General features: G+C 47.1%; 1 protein-coding gene across 2 annotated transcripts in view; it reads right to left on the bottom strand.

Annotated features, from left to right (window-relative positions):
• The window catches only part of NTRK3 (neurotrophic receptor tyrosine kinase 3), a 247,164-nt gene that overhangs the window by 180,820 nt on the left and 42,982 nt on the right, over nt 1–23,362 (bottom strand). For both annotated transcript variants that reach the window (XM_009681246.2, XM_009681247.2), the window contains exon 4: nt 2,986–3,054. In XM_009681246.2, coding sequence (XP_009679541.1) covers nt 2,986–3,054 — 69 coding nt within the window. The remainder of the gene's footprint in view (nt 1–2,985; nt 3,055–23,362) is intronic.

Genomic DNA, 23,362 nt, shown 5'->3' on the forward strand with positions numbered 1-23,362 from the left:
TTCACTGCTCTGAGCTGCCTTGCTGCAGCTCGTGTTTTTGCCTTTGCTGACACTCCTACTCCTGAATCATCAGGGACCGCGGTGCTGGTTGCATTTGCCTGGCTGCTCTGAGACCCAGGACTCGCTCCAGCGGGCTGCTGGTTGACAGGCTGTCCGCTGGTTAACCACTGCAGCACCCGCACCCTTTGAGAAACGCAGCTTTGCCAGTGGAAGGGCCCACTCATCCCCACAGACCCTCCCCACAGACCTAGCCCTCTAGAGAATGGCAAACGCATGCTAGCATCTGTCCCAGGGTTCATATTTTAGGCTCTCCAAGGCCTCGCAAAACACCTGCCGCTCAGCCTGCCTTTCTCAAGCTTGCTGCCTCTATGCCTCCAGTCTCTTCTGTTCACCTTCTTCCCTTCAAGATTTGGCTCACCTTCAAGTTCCTAGCTAATACCAGTCTGCAGCTTACTTTCTAGTTTCCACCAGTGTTTCATATTCAGTTTATGTAGGCCCTAAATTCTAACTCCCTCCTCAAAACCTGGAGGCCTTCATGGAGCACAGTATGCCATAGAACTGTCTTCTACTTACCCAGCCCCTGCATTTCTAAACAAACAAAACAAAAAAATATTTCCACTTCTGCCTATTTATTACTGATTTCTCCCCATCTTGCAGATTTACTTTTGCTCACCAACAGGCACAGCCCTTCTAGTCTTCAGGGCCACAAACACTCCACAATAGACATTTCTTTCCCTTATTCTTTACTCTTTAATATCCAAACATCTTTATGTGAATGAATACTCAGAACCTATAGCTCAGGCTATGCTTCCATGCTGTCTTCTCCTGAATGCACCCAAAGTTCTGCAAAACTAGTTTCATGGTCTTGCCCCTGAGGAAGACTCTGCAAGCACATCCCCTTTCCCAATTAACACTGACTTCCTAATGTGTAGAGTATCAAATGAAAGATTCCTCCCCCTTCTTTCACACTTCTGGGGATAGCATTCTCATGTCACTCTGCTACCCCCATCTGTCTGACCTATGCTAAACTAAGTGGAGGGTCCTCAATGAAAAGAAATCCATGAAGGAATATTTGACAAGAAACATCAGTTTGACAAAGCAATTCATCAAAATAAATGAACTTAATGGTGCCTACTCCAATGTAGCCAAAGCAAGCCAGACCCTGCAGGCACTCATGGAGCTGAAGCTCATCTGACCACTTGAGCTCATGCAATGAGATGGCTTGCCAAGAACACATCTGCAGCACCAAAAGGGCCTGATGGCAGGCTTGGTATAGCTGAGCCACGGCACTGCCTCCCTCGCTGTGAATTCTGCCAAGCCTCTCCGTAGGAAGCCGCTGACACCACACTTCATAACGACGGTGCTACTTTCCCACCTCATATCATCTCTTCCTAATAACCAGCCCTGTGATCTTCAGCATTTTTATCCACATTACTTGTCTCATCAATCAGGGCTTGTTATAGCTGAGAAAACCATTCTGAGCACAGCTCCAACAGGAGCCAAACGACTCAGATCATTTCCGTTTGCCAGCGTGCAGAGTACTGGCTCCAAGTGACTCTGCTGACACAGAATTAAATCAGCTCAAGACAACCGGCTTCCCTCTCAGGATCCCTACAGCAGGACAACAGACGAGTCTTGGTTTGTACTCTATGCCTGGTGTGGACAGGTACACTTTGCTGCCCAAACAATAGCACCTCAGTTCCCTTAGTGGAAAGTATTGGCCTTTTCAGACTGACTTGGACTGATGGATCTAGGACATACCTGAAGAAGTGAAATATGACCAAGTGAAACAAAACCACCTAAAAACAGAGCCAGATTGGAAGTATCCATGTTGATCTGCAGGACACCGTTATCTCAGGCCTTAACTCCAAAGATCCCTGGCAGTGCCTCTAGTTCATGATTGCAGCCCTCATTTGCTCTTTCGCTCTTGGATGTCTCTTGGGTAACAAACATTAATCTGAGTTTTGCCAGACTGTGCAATGAGAATAAGTAAAGGTCTAAGAATATAAATGACTCATGCTATTAAAACTTGAAACCTGAGCCAGCTTTAAAAATATTTAGAGCTGTAATCAGTGAGGAGACAAACTCCGAATTCAGCATTTTTAACTTCGCACACCAGATCCCCCATCAGAAGGGGTGTTTCTGTATTTTCTAATATCACTATTAGTATTTTTCATTTAACAATTTGACAGAAATAAAATATGCTGGAGTAACACCCGTGATAACACACTTACTCCCACACTTGAAAGACTGTCTTTATTCTTTCATAAGTCACTTCTAGCTTACAATTCTATTGATCATCAGTGAGGATGAATGGAACTTCCCAGGATCCTCTGGGAAAAATCCTACATATATATTTTTTTTATACCCACCAAGCAACTATTTCTAACAGGTCACCAGGGCAACGTTCCATTGATTTCACGTCCACTTGTTCTTCAAGCACAACGCTGAATGCTTTATCAATAATTCACTAGGCTGCAGGCCACTGCTGCCCAGAAGACATCCTATCTAATCTCCCACACAGCATCTGGGAGGCACCTCAATTGCTAAAAATCATTCACCTAAAAAGGAGGAGTGCCATAAAAAAGTGCCCGTGAGCTAAAGAAATACAAATGGCCGTACCCCACAGATGAATAGTAAGTGAGGATCAAGTCTTTGAGAAGATTCACTTAAAATACGGCCCAGTAAGTATTACTAATGTGTTCCTGGAGTTAATAAACCAGTTACTACCCCACAAATAACTTGTTCATCATCCCGACATTAATTATCCACATGTCATGAATTTAAAAGAAAAACAGTTCTGCTCTGGTGCTTCAATACCCAGGAAACTCTTCCAAGGGTTGCTTGGAAGGATGCTTCTGCCCACCGGAGTTTTAGATAATTATTCACAGGTTTCAAAAATAGGTCTTTTCAGAAATCATTTAACCTCCTACTTTGTTCAGCCTCCCCTCCTCTCCCAGGAGATACCTGCAGGATGCAACTTACAGTTCAAAAAGTCTCAGAGTCTGGAAGAGTTGCCATGACAGTGCGGTGAGCCGGTTACCAGAGAGGTCTCTGAAAATTAACAAGAAAAAGAAGTCATGGTAAATAATTCCTTCTGCAACTGGCCCTATTGGGTCCACAGAGCTCATCAGTTTCTTCTGCAGGAGGCTTTCAAGCAGTTTAGGACCCAACTTTAGGTTTCACAAAGAGAGATTTTAATGAACCTGAACCAAAATGGAAATTTCTCATTTTAATTGTTTCCAAATGGGAAAAATGGTTTATATTCTGTTGCAATGTAAAAAAAAACAAACAAACAAACAAACAAAAAAAAGACAGACCAATTCTTGCCACTTGTGTCCAAGAATCAGGAGTTCAACCAACCATAAGCGGAAAGAACAAGCTAAATTTCATTTTCCAAACATGAACAAATACTAAGTACGAACAAACTTCATGTTAAAAATATTAATGTCCAGGTTAAAATGACAGAATCATGATTATCCAAAATATTAAGAATCTTAGAAAGATTCTTAAGCTACATAGAATTCGTACATTACCAGCATCCCATTATGGCTCTTTGCTGTTTGTACCAAGAGGTACCACTACTATAGCAGTTAACAGCTTCATACCCCTTTCTCCACCTGCCCAAACTGGCAAAAACATAAATATACTCTACCTAGGAAAGTTTTGCAATCCAGCAGACATCTCTTCAGCTAAAAGCCAAAAGAGGATAAAAAACGTAAAACCAAACAAAGAACTAAAAGCAAGAGAACAAATGTGTTTAGGGCAGACTAACTGAAAAGAAGGCAGGCACAGAAAGAGGAAAAAAAGCCGTGGGTTTCTGACAGCATGAGAGGATGATAACAAACCTGCTTTCTGTAAAAGGCTGGCCTTCCCGTAGATTCCTCCAGCCAACGTCAGAAAGCAGGAGCCTCACTCTTCCTCCCCGCAGCCAGGAGCCAGCCGGCCTCCCGCCCTCACCACACAACATGTTTCATGCTCCCACGAGACAACCTTCTACCACCAAAACCTTGTCGTGAAAATCCAAGCTAAGAAAGCCACAGTGCCGGGGAGCACAGGGAGGGGCAGACACTCCTCTGGCTCTTGCTGGTGAGGCAGGAAGAATTAAACAGTTGAGATGGATCAGAGCAGGTAGAAATTTGGCAGGGGGCTTTTGGAAAAGGAAGAAACCACTCAAGAGCCTCTGCTCAACTTCCTAGCTAGCCCTAAGGTGATCAAGCTTAGCATAAGAGGAGCATCCAGAGCCTGTCCCTCTTCAGATGAGGGTCTTACAGTCTTTGCCGATCGCTTGTTGATAGCATTAACCTGTTTTTCCTCACTCCAAAACCCAGATTACAGAAGCTGGCCCTAATCTAGGGACTACCACCCCGCACAGGGGGAAGCATGGTCACAAGCTCTTGCAGAAATCCAAAGTCATCCCATACCAATGCTAGCATTCAGGGCTACAGAAAACAGAGGAAATGGTTTGGAAGTGATGCCTCATCATCCTTCATTGCTTCTTGTCCTATCCCATCAGCTGACCTGCCCAACCCCAGTATGCCAGGCTCACGTAGGCACCAAAGCTCATCACATGCCTCTGCAACCTGGCCGCAGACACCCTCTGTGCTGTGACCCTGCTTGCTACAAAGGGCAGGGAAGCACCAGAGGCATGAACAAGAGGCCCAGAGTTTCATTAAATCAATAGCTGGTTGAAGGAGAGATACGGGACAAGGTGGCACAGAGGCAACAGCAGGCAGCCAAGTCTGTGCCAGGCTCGGCCTGGGATCCTCATTTAATTTGGAGAAACGTGACAAAAACAAGATAGCAAATCCCAGAATGGCTTCTGCTGGCGCAGGTTGGGGCCATGAGAATTTGGACTGTAAGATTAATTCGTTGGCTTACCCTAGATTAAAGGGCAGTAAGCAGCAATGGCAGAAGCCTGTCAGGCTGCTGAAGAGAGTGCATGGCCTCTAAACGCACTCCACTTTGTAGGGGCTGGATAATTCCCTCCAAGGAGTGGGGTAAAGAAGGAGCCCTGTGACAGCAATGTGTTACAGCACCATTCTCCCAGCCCAGTGCAGCCAAGACCCAGGGACCTGTACCTCACCCTCAGATTCAGGGCTCGCAGATGACATGCTGGCCAGCAACGGACAAGGAAAAAGTAACTTTGGAGGCTTCTGTGCTGCTCAGACTCCAATTTGCAGAGAGAGATCGCAAGAGGAGTGCAGGTGAGAAGTCACCTAACTGCCACGAACCTACCCAGACAAGTGCTCATGCCAAACTCTGCAACTGGGAGTGGGGAAGCCCTGCAGCTCAGGAAGCAAACCACCCCAAAGGCTCTCTTCAACTACAGCAGAAGGATAAGTGTCAGCAAACACCACGCCAGCACAGTGCTGCATCATTAAATTCTGGCTCTGCCTCACATCAGACTATCCCGCTGTGTAAACCATCGCAAACCACAGGTACCTTATTTCACATGACTAAGATCCCACCACTCCTAAGGCTTTGGACAAATTGCTACAAGCCTCCAACAAAATTTAGAAAGGCAGCAATAATAGCCAGTGGAACTAAGGTGAGGGGAGAGAGATTGCAAAGCTCCCCCCACCTTATCCACCCCAGAGCACCTGGGCGCTTTGCAAAGACAGATGAAAAGTAGGAGGGGAAGGAACAGCTTGCTGCTATGGAAAAGCTAGACAGTAAATTCCCTCCCCCAGCAAAGAAGGAAGAAGGAAGTGAAAAGGGGGATGCATGAGAGACAGCAAGATGTGGGAGAGAGGCAGAGATGCAGAGGAGGGAGTGAATCTTGCTGGAATGTCCTTTCTCAAAGGTCATGTTTTGCTACATTAGGCAGAAATGTCAGGAGAAAATTGGATTCTGAAAGAGAAGAGAAAAAACAACAGGCTTTCCACGCAAATAAGGGAATCAAAAATAGCATGATCATGTTATTACAATTTAGGGCACAGAGAGATGGAGAAGGGAAACATCCTCACTACTGCAAGAAGCTTTGCCAGGCAGATGTGCTCTACTTTTTGTCTCCATCAGTCCCTGGAAATCAACTCCTACCTCCCTCCTCCACCAAAAAACCCAAATCACGCCAAAGCCTCAAGCAAAGAGGAGATACATCTTCACTTGCACGCATCTGGCAGGAGATTCTCCTCTAAAAAGGCAGAGACACTGTCCAATCCAATTGTTAGCATCGGCAGGACTTGTCAGGAAGGACACGTATTAACAGCTCCTGTTTCAGGAGATCAACCAGAACACATACAGGGAGGAATGCATTTGTCATTGGAAACAGGTACACAGCACACTTTAAAATGCCAATAAGGTCCTTGTGAAAGGCCCCTGACCTCAGCAAGGAGGAAAAAAGGGGCTACACACATTAATATACATTAAAAATACATCATTTAGTTACAAAGCCAAATACTCCAAAGGTCAGAAACGCCAGGACAAAGGTTAGTCATACAAAAAGCACATTTGCTGACACAAAAGATACAGAGATCCTATGGAGAGAAACTTTGCTACACGGCACTGATTTGTCCCCAGATGAGATCCATTCTGTGCACTGGACACAGAGGGATGCACATGCACCCCCACCCCGCCCACATCCTGGGGCAGGTTTCCTAGGGAAAATAACACAAGATTTTGTAATTAGAGACTGTATTATAGTGCATGCACACAAGGAGATTAAATTATGGCTCCATGGGTGAACTGGGCTCTGGCAATTTCTACCTTCTGTTTGGTGCCTGCAAGCTTCCCACTGCGCTCTAGCCTTAGTTGCGCGCGCAGAGTTTCCCAGTGTTTTATAGTGAATGGGGAAGACTGCGGGAAAAGAAAGCCAATTCCCTTCAGATATTCCATTATCCACTCAGTCCTTGCCACAAATCATCAAGGCCAACTTGAGCCACTCCTAAAAGCTTCTCAGCCCCAACCTCCTTGTCCAAATTGCCCGTGACGCTCCAACCTTTACATCCTCCCATCCCAATCACAGCATCCCAACAAAAGCTTCCACTCATCCCCCATCCCTTCCCAAATAGTCATTCCAAAACTTCTCTCGTTATTCTCCTGCAAACCCTACATCCAACTGGATCAAGAGCTGCTCTTCCTTATGTTGGCCAGGCAAGGCAAAAGAGAAACAGAGGCTTCGGCATGACCTACAGCAAGGCTACAACATGCTGACGGCACGTTCGGGCAATTTACCTGCAGAAGTCTCTAAGCACTAACAAACGAGATTTTTAACTGAGTTGAATTTTGGCAGAGTTTCACGGGGAGAGCAAAAATCAAGTCTTTCACGCAAAAGCAGCCCTTTGACAGCTTCCCAGCTCCACAAAATGAGGGTGCAGGTGCTTCACAAAGGAATCTTTGCCAAAGTTTTTTTTTTACTTGAGCAGAACAGATCATTTTTTTCCATATCCACTCCCTCAAACATCTGAACAGGTTTTGTTTGAAATTAAAAAGAAATAATAAAAACAATAAACTCAGCCAGGAGCAGACATCCAACATAGAGAACTTCAACCTGAGTGACTAAAATTTGGCAGTTATAGGAAAGTAAAAGCAGTCTTAAAACAGAGCATGCCAGACAACCTTTATAACAGATTGTGTATCAACTCCACCTGTAATAAAATATGGCACATCACACAGAGGAAGCACAGAGAAACAAAAGTTTTCAGAGTGTATTTCATGGATGCAAACACGAGTTCATCTTCCTTGAGATAAATGCAACTATCAACACTTTCATAGCACATTTGAACGGCTTCTTTGACATGTGACATTCTCCATCACCCCTAAGACCCTATTATCCATAAGAGGGGAAGTGTTTAGAAATAGATGCCAGGGTCCTTTTCCCTCTGGAGCAGGTTTCCAAGAGAGGGCTGGGGTAGGTGGTTTTGCAGAGCAGGTTTCTAGACAGCCAGCAAGCACACAACCTTCTTGTAACTTAAGCTCAACAATGGTTTTGTCCTCAGACTGTACTGGGTAGTCATGCTACTAAACCTCCTGCTTTTCAGGTGGATCATAATCTGATATCCCAACCACCTCTCTCCATTAGCAACTCTACACACAGCTCAGAGGTGGGCTGTAATTGCTGAATGATACCAAAAACCCAGTTATTGCCTTCTGCCTCCCTCCAGCCTCTCTTTACAGGTGAGGAGGGTAGATGTTCATGTCCTGCAGTGCCGTTAAAGCACTCTGAGGCAGCTCCTGCATTCCCTCGGAGGGAATTCCCTCTGCCTTCCAGGAGAGGCTCATATATACCCTGAGCACTGCAGAAACCTCCCCAAGGAAAGGCAATAGAGAAATATATGGCAATCATTGCCATTTTGTCCCAGCAGATGACTGACAGATGGGGCAAGGAAGTGCATCTGCTGAACAGGCTTCTGCCTCCTGTGCTAGCAGAGGTAGAGGAGTAGGGTGCTGTGTGTGTGTGTGTGTGTACGCACGCACACACGTGTTAGAGGGGGATAAAAGAAGAGTCTGGATCTGCACAGCCCAGAGCAGTTGGACTTCAGTGGAAAAGGAAACAGCATGTTTTCTTTTCCCTCAATTAACTAGCATCCAAGAAGAGTTTTTAATACTAAACCCATTTTTATTCAGCTAAATTAAGCCAGATGCCTCATGACACCAACGAGCAAGAGCCCCTGTAATTAATGTAAACTGTATTATGTGGTTCAGTCCAACCCAATGGCAGAAACACTGCTGCTGGGGAGGAGATCTCTTTGCCTGTCCCTCCTCCACACATCTCTCCTTTCTCTACTTGCCCTTGTTTCCAACCTGACACATTTATTTCTGCATGGGAGATGTTTTTCACACATTTTAATAACACTGTGCTACTATGAAAAACCTGATGAGGGGGATTAACTGCACAGAGCAGCTGGGGGGTGAGGGAGCACAAGCAACTGCCTGGCATAAATTAGAGGCAAAACACACGTCCTCAGCTGTGCTCCCCCACACTGGATACACCAGTGGCACCGTGCTTGGCGTTTGATACTCGCCGTTCTCTAGGCATCCTGTAAGGTGCAGCAAGCACTTCCCATCACGGCACTGCTCCCTGGGAGACTGGCCAAGTGCTGGCAGGCTGCAGGAGAAGGCAACGTTGGTGGTGCCAAGGGCTGCTCTAGAGTAGATACAGGGCAGCTCCACCCTGCTTTTATTTCTGTAACAAGTAAACCGCTGAACCTACTGAACCTTATGTCCTACAAGTCAGGTAGGGTACCTCTCTGCCTCCTCAGGCTGTTTGGGCTCAACCATGGGTAGGACACCTCAGGTGGCAGATTTCTCCAAGGCCCGCTTCCCACTTTTGCACCTGACTCCAAGGTGATGTCCCTCTGCTGTCCAACACACAACTGGCAGTGGTGGGGCTCTGGAGAGACACATGCCCCCCCAGGAACTATGAATTAGAGGGGTTCAAACGCACTGGCCCAGGACTCTGCCCAACAAAACCACGTTTTCCAGATAGTAAAATCACTGGAGCACCTAAGGGGTTAAGCCAGGCTTCTCCAATCCAGGCTGGTGGGGAAATTGCCTTTCTGAAATACGGCACAAGCCCAGCCACCCACGCGGCCAACGTGCCAGCGTCGCACTGCGCCTCACCTCCGACGAGCGCCAGCTCCCCCAGACACGAGTCTTGCTCCTCAGGGCTGGAGAATTGCTTTGGCTCGTTTGCCTCTGCTGGAGGAATGTAACGACCTCTAAAAGCGGCACCACGCTCCCAATCCCCTGCCCTGCCCTCTCCTTCACCCTCCCTCCATTTCCTGTGTAGTAAGCAGCTTTGCTCATTAAGGGAAAAATGTACTGTCCTCCCTTAATGAATGTACTAAAATTACTCTAGCTAAAGTCCCAGAAGCTATGGAAGTACAGGCCTCACCACGAATCGGGCTCTGCAAATATTAGAGTCAATTGAAATCTCAGATAGCTCAGCACAAAGCCCCAGCAGGCCGCGTTTGAGATAGAGCCTGCAAAAGCACTGGGCAATGCCAAACACATGCAAGCCGCACACACACGGAAAGCAGTTGAGTTAGCAGAACAAGACTCGGTGTTAAACTGATAAGACCCCGGGCTTGTAGCTGCCAGCAATTCTCTCACTTGTGCTCGCAGCCCAGACTCAGCACCAGGAAGCACACACTGCTGGGATGAAAGACTACAGCAATTTACAGAGATCCTCCCAGCCATGGCCCTGCATTGCCTACAGTCTGATTCCACTCCTCAAGCAGCCCCTTAGAAATCCCATGGCCTTTATTGACCCCAAACATAGCAGATTAGGAAAGCCTCCAAGGTTCAAATCTTTCTTTGCGAGTTTGGACAATGTAACAAACCCCACTGTCACATCCAAGGGTATCGCACTGTTCCTCGAGCTTTGTAAGGCATCTGAATGCAACCACACAGCACGTCCCATCACTTTATCTCATTCTCAGAATTTGCAATAATTTCACAAACTCAGAGATGGGTGCCAAGCCTCTGCATCAGAGGAGAGCAAGAGACCATCGCTCACACTGACACATGAGAAAACCTGCTTTTCAAAACATACAGCCCTGGACCCCTCGAGCTGCAATGCCAGAGGGTAGAAACAAGATGCCCCAACTATGCTACTTCTGTATGTGCTGGTTGCAAGACCTTGATTTGTAAATCCTAACTGTTAATGAAAGAGGATCGAAGGACGTGGGAAGGGGTGGTCTTTCTCATTATTCTTTAAACAGTAGCATTAAAAACAAAACCACAGTTGCACAGCAAGTCAGAGAGAGACAGAGGAAGGCATACGGGCACAGTGGCAACACACCTCCTGTCACAGCGCTCTTGCACGAGACACTAGCAGCACATCTGCCGCACGCCTCTCCTCCCACTGCCTTTGCCAATTTAGCAGGCCACGATAGCAAGATATCTATTGCTACCGCCTTTGTCCCAGCGCATCCCAAACCACAATAAAGGCCACTTTAAAGGTCATCTCCAACTCTGATGTTCCCACACCCTCCAAATTGGCTCTAAGGCATCTCCCAGCTGCATCAAGCTTTATTTGGAGACAAGATCACCCCCCAGAGCTAATCATTGCTCACAGTTTGAGTTCAGCCCCGGTACAGATGAAACCCAGTCACCAGATGTGTGTCCCTATGCTTTGAAGCAGATCAGATGCAGGGATCTGGCCCTCTAAATTACACTTGTTTCTCTCTTGTTGTGCACTGTTTACACTGCTCTTCTCCAAAGACATTTGGGCTCTCAGAGGACTCAAGGAAAGGTTAAAAGCTGGGTCAGCCTTGCAGTTGCTTTCCTTTTGCCTGCCAGCTTCCCTGCGGAGCAGAGTCCAACAGCAGTCATGAAACATGTCAGTCTTCCGCTCAAGGAAAAGAAAACCTGCTTGCAGCGGGCAAGAGCCCTTCCCCACGGCTTCTCTCCTGCTGCTGAGGCATCCTCAGGACTGCTCCGTCCCCACTCATCTCCTCTCTCCCGAACCCAAACTGTGATAATTTTAGATCCATCAAGCTTGGAATATAACTGTACACTGGGCTGTTTCTTGCTTCAATGCACAGAAATAATATTGGAGATTTGTGCCGATTGAGAACAAGGGGTGCCAGCTGACAGCTTCAGAGAGGGGCTGGGTTTATCGTGCATGCCTGCTTCAAAATGCATGCTTCTTCAAGACAGGAACAGAAAATGACTGGGGAATACCTCTCACTCACAGCTTTCCAGCAGGCCTACAGCAAACCAGACCACTGTGCGACAGAAGAGAGTTCTGCTGCAGAGAGCACAGCAGAAGCACAAGGAGACTGTCTGGGATGGGGAACAGTGTCCAGAGGGCATTTCCCAGCATCTCTTGAGTACGCAGTGACATCAGAGCCCAAACACGTGCTTCTCAAAGGCTCTTGCGTGTCTGATCACCACTTCCCTCCATGGCAATACTCAAATGGCAAGGTCACTAGCTCAGGCAGCACCATCCCAGTAACCATTCACTAAGGGTCATCCCAAATGCACAGGTAGGCACTAGGGAGAGCCCAGGTTGGAGCAGTTTGGCAAAGTCAGCAGCCAGAAGACTGAACGGCAATGCACTGAGCACAGAGCCTCTGGGACAGGGTCTTTCTTCCCCCTTCCTCCTGAACGAGGTCTGCACTCTCTCAGTTATTCCAGATCTACTGGCCCTCACATCTTTTTTTTTTAAATTAAATATAAAAGTCCATCCTCCCCCAAACATTAAATTCCTAGAAACCAGTGTGCCCTGTACAACATCAAGCACTACTCTTCCAGGGGGTAAAGGGAAAAGTAACAGCCAAGTCTCAGCTGGGTTTTGCCTGCCTCAGAGAGGAATGCCATGCCAGGGGCTGAGCCGGGCTGAGATGGTACCAGAGGTTCTGCAGAGCCGCTGAAGGAAAGAGGGGGTACATGTACGTGTGTGCGTGTCCCAGCAACAGCAAAACAGGGCATAAGGCAGGCTAAGCTCTCGGCAGACACTGCTAAATGGTTTCCAATTAATTAACTGATTACATGATAGAACAGAAGGGGATTCAAGTGAGTGCTGTTGACCTTTAAGAATAATTAATATCATCAGGATCGCAAAACTCGTCCAGGAAAAATAATTAGGAACATCCTAATATTGCCTCCAAAGCCACGTCGAAGGGGAAGAGGAAGGTTCTGGTTCAGAGGTACAGCTCCTGAGCATTTGCCAGCAACCTCATTTCTTCCTTAAACTAGTCTTCCCTGTATAGCTCCCACATACACACATACTCTCCCTCACCCCAAGCAGCCTTCCCTCTCCTTTCTGCATCCAGAGTTCTCCCAATCGCCTTTTCTACCCCTCAGCCCCTTTCTTCTCCCTTTCAGTTCTCATGCCTGATGGTTTCTTCTTGCTCCAATCCTCCCTTGCAAACCTCCCCCTCCAGGCTAGTTCCCATCCCTCCAGCAGCCACATTCCACTCCCTCCTCGGCTTCACTCAAGCCTTATGCTCTTGACCTTCCTGCACTTCAGGAAGGAGCTCTGGTCCTTCCCTCTACGACACGGATCCACTTTTTTATCTCCAGTCACCACTGGCAACTTCACATGTTGATCACAGGTAAGGTCTACACACAACCCTGAAAATCTGCTTTCCCTCAGCAATCAAATCCATCATAGAGGCTGTCCTGGGAAGCAGATATGAATAAGAGATGCACAGAGACAAGAGAAGGTGAAAGATGGGGAACTCATGATTCCTTTTTCTCCCACTAGGCCTCCCCAGGTGTATGAATACTCCCACCTTGCTATGGTTTCCTTGCTTCACCTTTCCCTGTTCACATGGCCACGCAGGTCCTGCACAGGGAGAGTGGCTGGAAAGCTCTGTGCTGAGCAGAAACTAGAGTAGAACGGGTCCTGGGGAGAAGGTTGAAAAGATTCCCTAGGGAGGAAGTTGCATGAGCAACCAATGCCTCTCATGAGGAGGCCTAAAAAAGCCACAGCCCTATAATAAAACCTGCCTTTGCAGCAAATAAATTTCCTCCACTGCTTATTATTGTGAAAACTTCTGTGGCTTGACACTCCACTAAATTATAGATAAAAGGAAAAATGGTCTTCATGAGCTCAGAAAAGCAGGCTGCTCTGCCAAAGAGCTGTGTTCACACCAGCTAATGAAAAGAAAGCCTGCCATTAGCCCGCATCACTCACCCCAGCCTCCCTGCCAAGGGGAGCGGAGCTACCTGCTTCCATGGTGTAGGAAACCTGGGGACAAGTGGCTAGATGCAGCAGGCAAGCAGGTTGAGGGGGTGAGGGACCAGAGCCAGGGCATGTGGTGGGGGGAGCAGGCTGGCAAAGATAGGCACATGTGAAAGGAAAGGCAGGGAGGAGAGGGCACAAGGCTGCACTTCTCCAAAGGGACCCTGCTGTCAGCCAGCAGAGATGGCAGCTGCCACCTCCCTGCTGTGCAGAGGCTCCTGGCCGCAGCAGGAGGCAAGGCTGACGTACTCCAGCTACACCTCAAAAGGCAAGAAAAACACTCCGACTATGAGACAAACAGCATCAAGCAGGAAGCTGGCTCGCTTTGAGCCGCAAGTTCCCTCCAGGCACCATGGGGTAGGAAAAGGGAGTCAGGAGACAGCAGATGCCTGGGAGCACACCTGAGTTTAGGAGGAGGTATTGGGCAGATACACTGCTGTTGGTGCAGCTGAGCACACACCGAGGAGACATGTCCCTAGCAAAGCCCCCTACAGCTATGCCAGAAGCTTGGTATGGTGCCCCTCATTGTGGCCACAGACACACCTGCCTGAGGGGGCTGAGAAATGGTGGTGACTTAAGGCAGTTACAGTCCAGCAAACCCTGCGTACTAGAATCCTTGTTTATAACTTTCCCAAAGCAGAAACCCATCTTGTCCTTGATAATTAGCTCTGGCAGAGAAAATACACAAGACAGACTGAATGCAGTAGTTATGTCTTTCCTGCTCTTCCCAATGCATACTTAAACAGGAAAAGTATCTTTTCCCCACCCTTTACCTTCAAGTATTGGTCATTGAGAAGGATATTTTTAAAGTGAAAAGTATAATCACTATGAAGCACAACAGCCTGATAGTCAAATTAGAGCAGGCGTTTCTTCATTATTCTGAGACAGCAAATTACCTACAATTATCAACACAAACAACTGGATACAACAAACGTTTAGCCAAATCCCATGGGTTGTAGTTGCAGCGAGGTTAGATGGCAATCCTTCCTAGAGAGCTACTCATGTGAATAACCCATTGATAGCAGCAGCGTACTGGTATTGCAGATTAGAAAGTTTAGATTACATCTTTCATAAACAGACACCACAGAAGACTCGTTTCATAAGCAGAAGAATGGAGAGAAAAAAAGAAAAAAAGGTGCTGGCAGCAAAACCTAACTGGTCATTAATCAGACAGACTCGCACCTGGTTTCTAGAAATAAGCTTGCATCTGCAAGCCAGGTGTGCACAGATGCTGATCCGCTCACTGAGCTTGGATGGCAGGCCAGAGCTGGGTCTGGCAAGAGGAAAGATGTCATTCAAAGAGAAGGGGGAAGGAGGCAGGGAGGTCAGAAGGCCAGGCTGCAGGGCCAGGAGTCTAGGGCTGGGTTGGAGGCAGAGAGGTCAAGCTGCAGGGATCAGGACTGCAGACTGATAGAGCAGGGCTTGAGCTGGAGGCAGGGAGGTCAGAGCTGGAGGCAGGGAGGTCAAGACACCTGGCTGAAAGCAAGGGAGCCTAGGGCTAGGCTGCAGACCAGGAGGTCTGGCTGCAAGCAGTGAAGCTGGAAGCAGGGAGGCCAGGGCTGGGGCCAGGTTGGAGGCCAGGGCTGGGGCCAGGACAGAGGCCAGACTGCAGGGCAGCCCCGAGGTGGCCCCGGTGCTGTCCGCGGTGCTGAAAGGCAGCCCTGAAGCACAGCTCCACAGGGTCCAGGGGGCCAGGCACAGTCCCATCGAGGGGAGCGCATCTGCCCAGGGGAGCTGGGGCACCTGGCAGCGCGCACAGTCTGCTGGGGGATCAGTCCTCAGGAAGACAGAGCCAGCATACGACCTCATGGCACTGCTGGAGGGCCATGGGGTGTGAAAAGACACTCCCCACATCATTTCAAGGGTCAGATCTGCCCTAGTTCTCATCCTCAGTCAGTAGGAAGCTTGTAAACACACTCACCCACAGCCGCTGCTAAAACAGAAACCTAACGCTCATACCGACAGCTTCATAAGCACCCCGTAGTCTCTTGCATTTGGCATAATTCACAGCCCAGCCCTTCACAAATACGAATGAGGGGAAAGAGTTGGTGTGAAACCCCTCCTACAATTTTCTAATAAAAATTTTATAATTCCAATAAAACACATGGCTGCCTAACGTACGACATTTAAATTCTTGCCTAGTCTAACACCGTCATGAATTAATGTCCCATCATTCATGCCCTGTCATGTCTTATTGCTCAAATAACATACGATTTGAATGTTTCTATTTCTCTGCCCTGCTGCTTATTGCCTGTGTATCAAAAAAAGGAAGATCACCCTTGCAATCCTGTAGTTAGTAAAAGAGCATCATGGAAAGAAAAATCCCAGGTGAGATCACTTGTGCGGTCACTTAGCTTTCACTCATCCTGCCCTGATTGTTCTCTCTCTCTCTCGACAGCTTTCAAAGTAGTTTATGGGTCTTCCGCTCCCTCTTGGGGAGCTCTCTCTCTGTATAGTAACTCTTATGCTGGCACAGACAGGTAAGACATGTCTTGCACCACACCTAATCACCTGAGCCACAGGGTCTGGAGAACAAGCGAAAGGGACAGCCAGAGGCTTTCTGGAGTATTTCCATATTGCAACAAGCCTAGGAATCCAGGAGCAGGATCTGGTCCTTGTCACATGGGCATCTCCAGGAATTAGCTCATTCTGGACTGCCGGTGTTTTCTTTCAGAGATCAAAAGAGACACTATGAGATTTAACAGAGACATAGATGTAGTCCTGAAGCAGGGGTGTTGCTATGAGGAATGTTTGAGCCTCGCTTTGAGGGGAAGCTCACAACATGGCAACAAGACATCCAGCAGGCCATTGTTGCACAACATATGCTATGTCACAGAGAACGATCCAACAAAAAGCACATGTTTAGAGTTCGCATTTTACCCCAATCCTGAAATAAGGCTCCTAAAAGACTGGAGAACCTCATTCAGGAATAGCTGAACGGCCACATTCAAAATTCCCCGGTATTCTCTGTAGCCTCCTAAAAAAAGAAAGAGGGAAAAAAAAAAAAAAAAAACCACCGCACAAGACCTTTCCAGAACTACAGTTGCCCATTTCACATGTCTGTCAGGAAATAACTGCTCAGTCCTCAGTCTGGGGAAATAGATCCCGTAGCCACACAATGCATCTGGAAGCATCTCAACATTTCATAGAAAAGAAAGAGACAAAGCTACACCAAAATCCTAAGAGCCCAGGGTACCAGTGATAGGCATCACATAAGAAACTGGGCAACAAACATTTTTGAAATCAATAACATTACAGCTCATCTTGCATTGCAACAACATCCCACGATTCAAGGCCATATATCACTAGAAATGTACGAAGAGCTACATTGCAAATAGATCAAACAAAAGGAGAGAAAAAAACAAATGCTATTATTCCAGTTTTTCAGAGGGGGAACTGAAGCAGAACAAGTCTTACCCCAACATGAGCAGAACTAGAGTCAGAAAGTGTCTCTCCTAGGTCCCTCTAGAGTTTAACAGTCACAAACTCACCACTTCTCCTCCTATTACTATACAATAAACCTTCTCCACAGTTGAGTGAAGCAATATGCAGCCAGGAATTAGTTACCTAGCCCTCTGAATGCAGGTCAGATGATTTTGACCCAGCCTGAAGGAAAGCCACAGTCCTGCAGTGAACTAGTGTCTCCTCTGGCCTTGTGCACAATGGCCGATAAAACAGAAACTACCTCTGCTGCTGCTGCAGAAAAATGAATAGCTGCTTCTAACTGATTATCAGTCACCTGCAGTAATGATGAGGAATAAACATGCTATCAAACCACTGCTGCTGATTAGCATATCAGCAAGGACCTGTGCTACACTGGCATCCAGGGGACAAAGCAGGGAAGGAGTAGGAGCAGAGAGGTTTATGGAAGCAGAAGAGACATAACTGCTATTTATTTTAGTGACTGCACTCAAAGCATGCCCAGCATTTTGTAGGAAAACTGAAGAGATGTGGAAAAATGCCCCGCTAAGTAAATTACAGTACAAAGGCCTAATCCCAGAGGGGTTGAGAACAGTAGCATCCTCGGTGTGCAAGTGGAAATCCAAGGGTACCCAAAATGGCCTCTTGATTAGGGATAACAAAGGAACATTCACCTAATGGAATTGAAAGGGTATTTAGTATTTCTCTTATTTCTTTTCTTTTTGCTGGTAGTCATGGAGGAATTCAGTTCTTATTTAGTCCTTTGCAAATGCAAAATAAAACATTACAAGGAGACAGGTCAGGTAAAGTCATTTTGCTTCATACTCCACATAGTCATTTACTGTGCCTCACAAGATAACACAGAGACTTGTTAGGTTGCAATAACTCTGGAGTATGGACAGGAAATCATGAGCAATTAACACATGACAGTTCACGTTAGCAGACCACCGCCGGGATGGATATGAAAGCAGTATAGTGATGAAAAGGATAGAGCAAAGTGAAGTCATCAGAAAGAAGAAGGGAGGGTAACAGGACATTCAGAATCAAGTTAAGGGCTACAGGCAGTGACAAGGCCTAAAGCCGGCTACAGGAAGAGAGTTAAACTTCTTATATACAAACGGCTCCTTTAGAGGAAGGCACTTAGAGGAAGGATCATTAACCACAAAGAGCAGGCAAGCCATCCTCAGGCCATGACTGAGGGGGAACAGAGTTACACTTGCAATAATTCAAAGTCTGGTATTTTGTTTATTTCTTTATTTAGCCTGAGATCTTCATTGAGCTCCCAGACACAGCAAAGAGGACGTGAACCTCAGAAGCCTTGTGAGCTGATTGCCTGCAGCCCATGAAGGCGTGTGGGTTTCAGCTGGTGGAAAGTTTCAAGAGCTGTCCTGAAACTGCATCAAGGAGGGCACAGAACGACTTACCGACCCTAGGCTGCTTCAAGTTTCAGAGAACATAGCCCCACTCACTTTCCTACCAAAGCCTAACACCGTAACATATCTGTGAGAACTCCTGTGCCAAAGTTACAAACGACATCCATCACCAATCCATCAGTTTACATGACCCTGCAGAAAGGCTGCCTTGGAGCCAACTAGCTCTGTCCTTTGGCAGCCCGTAGTAGCGTTGCAGGGCAAGGCAGGAGGTGATGTGAAGAACAACTCAAGTGAAAATAGCACGTTTCAGGAAAGTAGAGCATGGTTCCCTGACTAGAGGCTGACCAGGATACCAAAGCTAACCCCACTCTCAAAGCAATGCAACCTTTTAGTGGCAGTTGTGAACAGCTGGGAGATTGACACATCAATCACACTGCAGAATTTGCCTATCGCCAGATTTGGAAAATCTACCCTTTTTTGACAAACTTGCATCTTTGGGGGAAAAGGACCAATAGAATCACACACCAAAAAAAAAAAAAAAAAAATCCTTGGAGCAAAAGGCAGCCTGGCCATACAATGCTCTAAAGTCGGTCATACTTGGCACGAAGCACTTCTGAAAGCAAAGCAGGCTTCCAGTTTTCCAGTGGTTCCTGGCCCCTTTTACAGCTTGTGCCAAGAACTCTGTTTCTGTCCTGGCCTTATCGAAAGCCTCCATCTTTAAGATCCATGGGTGAAGACCAGAAGAGACAAGTTTGTCCTCAACCCCATCCCTGCTCCAGCAGGCAGCACTGAAAGAGAGCTCTTTGACAGGAGCTGTGTCTTGGCCAGCCCACAAGCCAATTTAGAGCACATATAAACCTCCAGAAGATAGTTTAAAAAGAACCACTGAATGCAGACAGAAATGGCAATTATTAATTTTCTAAATAGAAATCTGACTACTTAAGTCTTATTTAAAAGGATGCCTGTCTCTATAATTGCAAGGCCTTAATTTGTTTTCTTTGCTGCGCAATAAATAAGGTGTGCAATTACCCTCTGCAAATACAAGCCAGTGCCTCCTGACTGGCTGATCGAGTACGCAGCCACTGAGGAAAGCATTTAGAGGGAACTGCAGTCTCTTAACAAGTATCTGTTTCCCAGTAAAGGGGGACTCAGGCACTGCAAATGTCAATTTATCTAGCCCTAGGAGCAATCTGCTCAAAGGCCTGTTCGCCAACATCTATCTATAGCTCTGCTGCCTAAGCAGTGCCCAGTGAAGGCGAGATATTTGGCTAGAAGGAAAAGAGGTCCTGTCCTCTACTGAATACTGGTTCCTGGCGCATTTGTGCCACGAAGACAAGTTCTCATAAGAATTACCCAGCGCCTAATAAGGATCATGATACTGCTGCATTCTTCCCCACAAGGCATAATAACATCTCTTTCCTCTACTATTCCTCTATTTTCATGATACATAATATCCTTGCGATTTATAATCCCCTATCAAGGTGGCCAAATGCAATGGCCAAAGTATTCAAGTGTTACTAGGAGAAGGATAGAGAGCGAGAGTGTGCAACACTTTTTCTCAAAAGCTGTGCTAAACACAGTGACATGGTTTATATGTCTCAAATTTAGGAACCATACCATCCTAAAGCCTTCTTTGCACAGTCTCAAGCCAAAGGCTGAGGTTTTCTATCAATGCTAAATGTTTCCTACGTTCATCTATCTAGCCTGCAAACACTAACTTTGATTGATTTTAACTATAAAGACTCTCAATTTTCAAGCCTAGATGTGGCTGGTCCTCACATCCAGTGCACAGCAAATATCTTTGTCCCTTCCTGGGAAGCAGTTCACCAGGACTATCCTCATATTAGCCAAGCGGCTATCAAAGACAGCACAGAAATGGGACCAGGAACCCACCAAGGCAACCCTGGCCAGTGAGAAGACCTCCAGAATAAGGGCACAAAAAGACACTGGATTACATTCAGTTCAGGTCAGATCCACATCCCCATTCAACAGCTAGTCAGTGCTTGTTCTGAAAGAAGTCAGTCGCATTGCCAGCTAAATGGGCACATCCATGTTGCAAATCCCACCGTTACGTTTTTGGATGATTGCCTTTATCACCGGTAGACTGCACAGCCCAGAAGATCAGATGGGCCATGGTGTCCTAGCTCTCTCTCTGTTCCTGGAGAGGTGTCAGGGGTCCAAAGCTATTTATAGGTCCACACCTCAACAAGGGCATTCATTTCCAGTTGCTGACTTCTCCTCCACTGAATAGACTGGCCTCCAGCCCCTTACTCTTACAGAGCTAATTTTAAACTTCAAAAGACAGGCATGACCCTGTCAGGCTGCGCTTGGGAGCGCTTTGAGGTTCACCCTCAGACAGCTGAATGCTGAAAAATCTCTTCATGGCTTCACCTTCCCTCCCTGACTCTCTGATGGGGAAGGGGAGAGGAAAAGAAAAAAAAAGCCAAACCTCATCCAGAACCATTATCTTAAACAAACCCCCACAAATCTGAGCTCCTGCAATTAGAGCTGCGATAAGTGATCTGCTTGTGATTGCACAGCTGGGGTCTGAAGACAAGTGCGTGCACTGTGAAAGGGCCAGAAATAGAAGTCACTGGGAGAAGGCAGAGCTATCTGGCCCATTTGAGAGGAAGAAACCTTGCTAAAAGGCACTGGAAGAGGCAGGGGAGTGGGGGGGGGGGGGAATCACTTCATCAGGGGTTTGGGTTTTAACCTAGAATGGGGAGGGAGAAAAAATAGCAGTTGAGTCCTTATAATCTGTATACAAGCTTCAGTCAGAAAATGCCTGCTGCTCCTCAGAGCCGACTTGCAGTATCCAACAAAGGCCTAGCCTGGGGTTCCCAGCACCCTGTGGCAGTACCCGGTGATGAAGCCCCCCCATCATTTCTTAGGCACATCTGCTGCTTGCTGACTGAACTCCATCTGCAACAAACCAAACATCCAGCAATAGGTACCTGCATCGCCTCTCACAGAAGTAACACAACGAGCCATAAGCACACTGTCCAGCCGGCCCCAGTCCTGCTCCTATGTCCGTGCAGCTGCAGCTGTCAGCAGCCAGCCCTACTGCAAGGGGATGGGGACAGTATCCCTTGTTCTTGTCAGCTACTGTACCCAGTGACGACAGCCCAAGATTTAGAGCAGAGTGACATTTTCATTAATCCTTTTATCCCTGGCTCCTACGTGCGGCGGCTGCAGAAAATGTCAGGCCCTCGGCAAGCTCAGCTCCCTCTGAGGCACCGGCTGAAGAGCAGCAGAGAAGACACCCGGCTGTGCTGGCACAGTCCCACAGACCTGCTCTGTACGCAGAAGACCCTGGAGCGGCACCAGATGCCCACGAGGCTGCTCAAAGGCCGAGGAGCAACTGGTCTCTCCAGCAAAGACGTAGGAGCCCCAGGAGAGCTGGAGCAAAGGGAACATTTGGGCTGCTTAAATGACACACAGCCCTGATCCTGCGACAGCTGGGCACCAATCCCTGTTCTGCTCCACATATCTCCTGTCCTCCATCCATCCTAAGGAATTTCAAAGTTATGAGCTTGAAGCCTTCACATAGGAAGGAACAGAGCACCAAGGTGCAGTCTGAATCTCAGTGCCTGGTGTAATGATAGCATCAGCAGAGAGTAGGCTGGCTCCAGCACCAGCAACCAGTCAGCTGCAACCATGTGCAGCCTCCAGCTCATTCATCTGCTCTGCTGAGCCCGCACTGAAGCTGTTCTGCTCAGCCTGAACCAAGCCCTCTACCATGGCTGCACTCCAGCCATTTTCAGCGTTGCCAGCCCACCATGGACACGCCACTCCCTGACACTTCCTCGCACTGCCAACGGCCCATCGGGACCAACCACTTACAACAATGGCAGGGCAACCCATGAGGGGAGCACACGGGAGCTGATGCCACAATGGGGCCAAGCCCAGAGGGTTCCATCCCTTGCCATGCCACGCATCTGGACATCGGAGCTGAGCGGTGGCCTCACAGCCACCCTGCAGACAGCCACAGACCAAGGCCACAGCGCCAAATCCCAGAAACGGCATCAAAATCCACTGGCAGACACTAACTGAATAATAGAGCTCCTGGCCTCAAGCTTCAAAAGGCAAGGAAAGAAAGATGTTAAGAACATGATAAATCTTACGTGGCCCAAGCAGTAAACAAACACATATTTCATCACAACATACCAACCTTAAGTCTTGACACAAGATAGATATGTTTTTTTCCATCTCAAAAGTAATCTCAAATGACAGAAACAAAAGCTATCTGAAAAAGCAGTGACAACTGCATGTATACACATTAACAACATACATTCAGACTCAAAATGTGCGTATGTAGCTTTCTAAACTATTACAACATCCAAATTAATGTTGTTAGACATCAATGTTTTCACTTTATCTGTTATACACATAAACAGCAACGACACACAATTGACAAAGCCACCCCCTGCCCCAGAAAATCAACTGGGAGAGGTATTCAGAGAGAACACTTGCCAGTAAAAAACAGCTATAAAAATAAAAAACAAACACCACAAATTAAAATAATAAAGAACAGAAATCAGGAAAATCCCAGTGGTTAGCATTAAGGAGGTTTTATTGTAACAAAATACACCCTTCTTTAAACTTAGAAAGGCCCTGTGTTTGTTCACAATGCCCTTAGCTATTCATGCCCTTCGGTCCTGCACATCTCCTATTTAGCAAGTACTTTACCGTCACTTAGCAACTGTAACTGGTTTTCCAAAAAGGAAGCTTTTGGGGTTTTCAGTTCACATCGTCTCTGAGCAGACATCAAAAGACAAATATGTCCTGCTCTGCAGGTTGCATCTATTTCCCTTCACCAGCAACATGACCATATTGATGGTCACATGGGTCTGCAGAGTCAAACCAAGGCATTAAAAAAATTTTAGAAAAGCATTTTACTACCTTTTTTCATGGGAGAAGCCACTAGCAC

This window comes from Struthio camelus, chromosome 12, assembly GCF_040807025.1.
Source record: "Struthio camelus isolate bStrCam1 chromosome 12, bStrCam1.hap1, whole genome shotgun sequence".
NCBI lineage: Eukaryota > Metazoa > Chordata > Aves > Struthioniformes > Struthionidae > Struthio > Struthio camelus.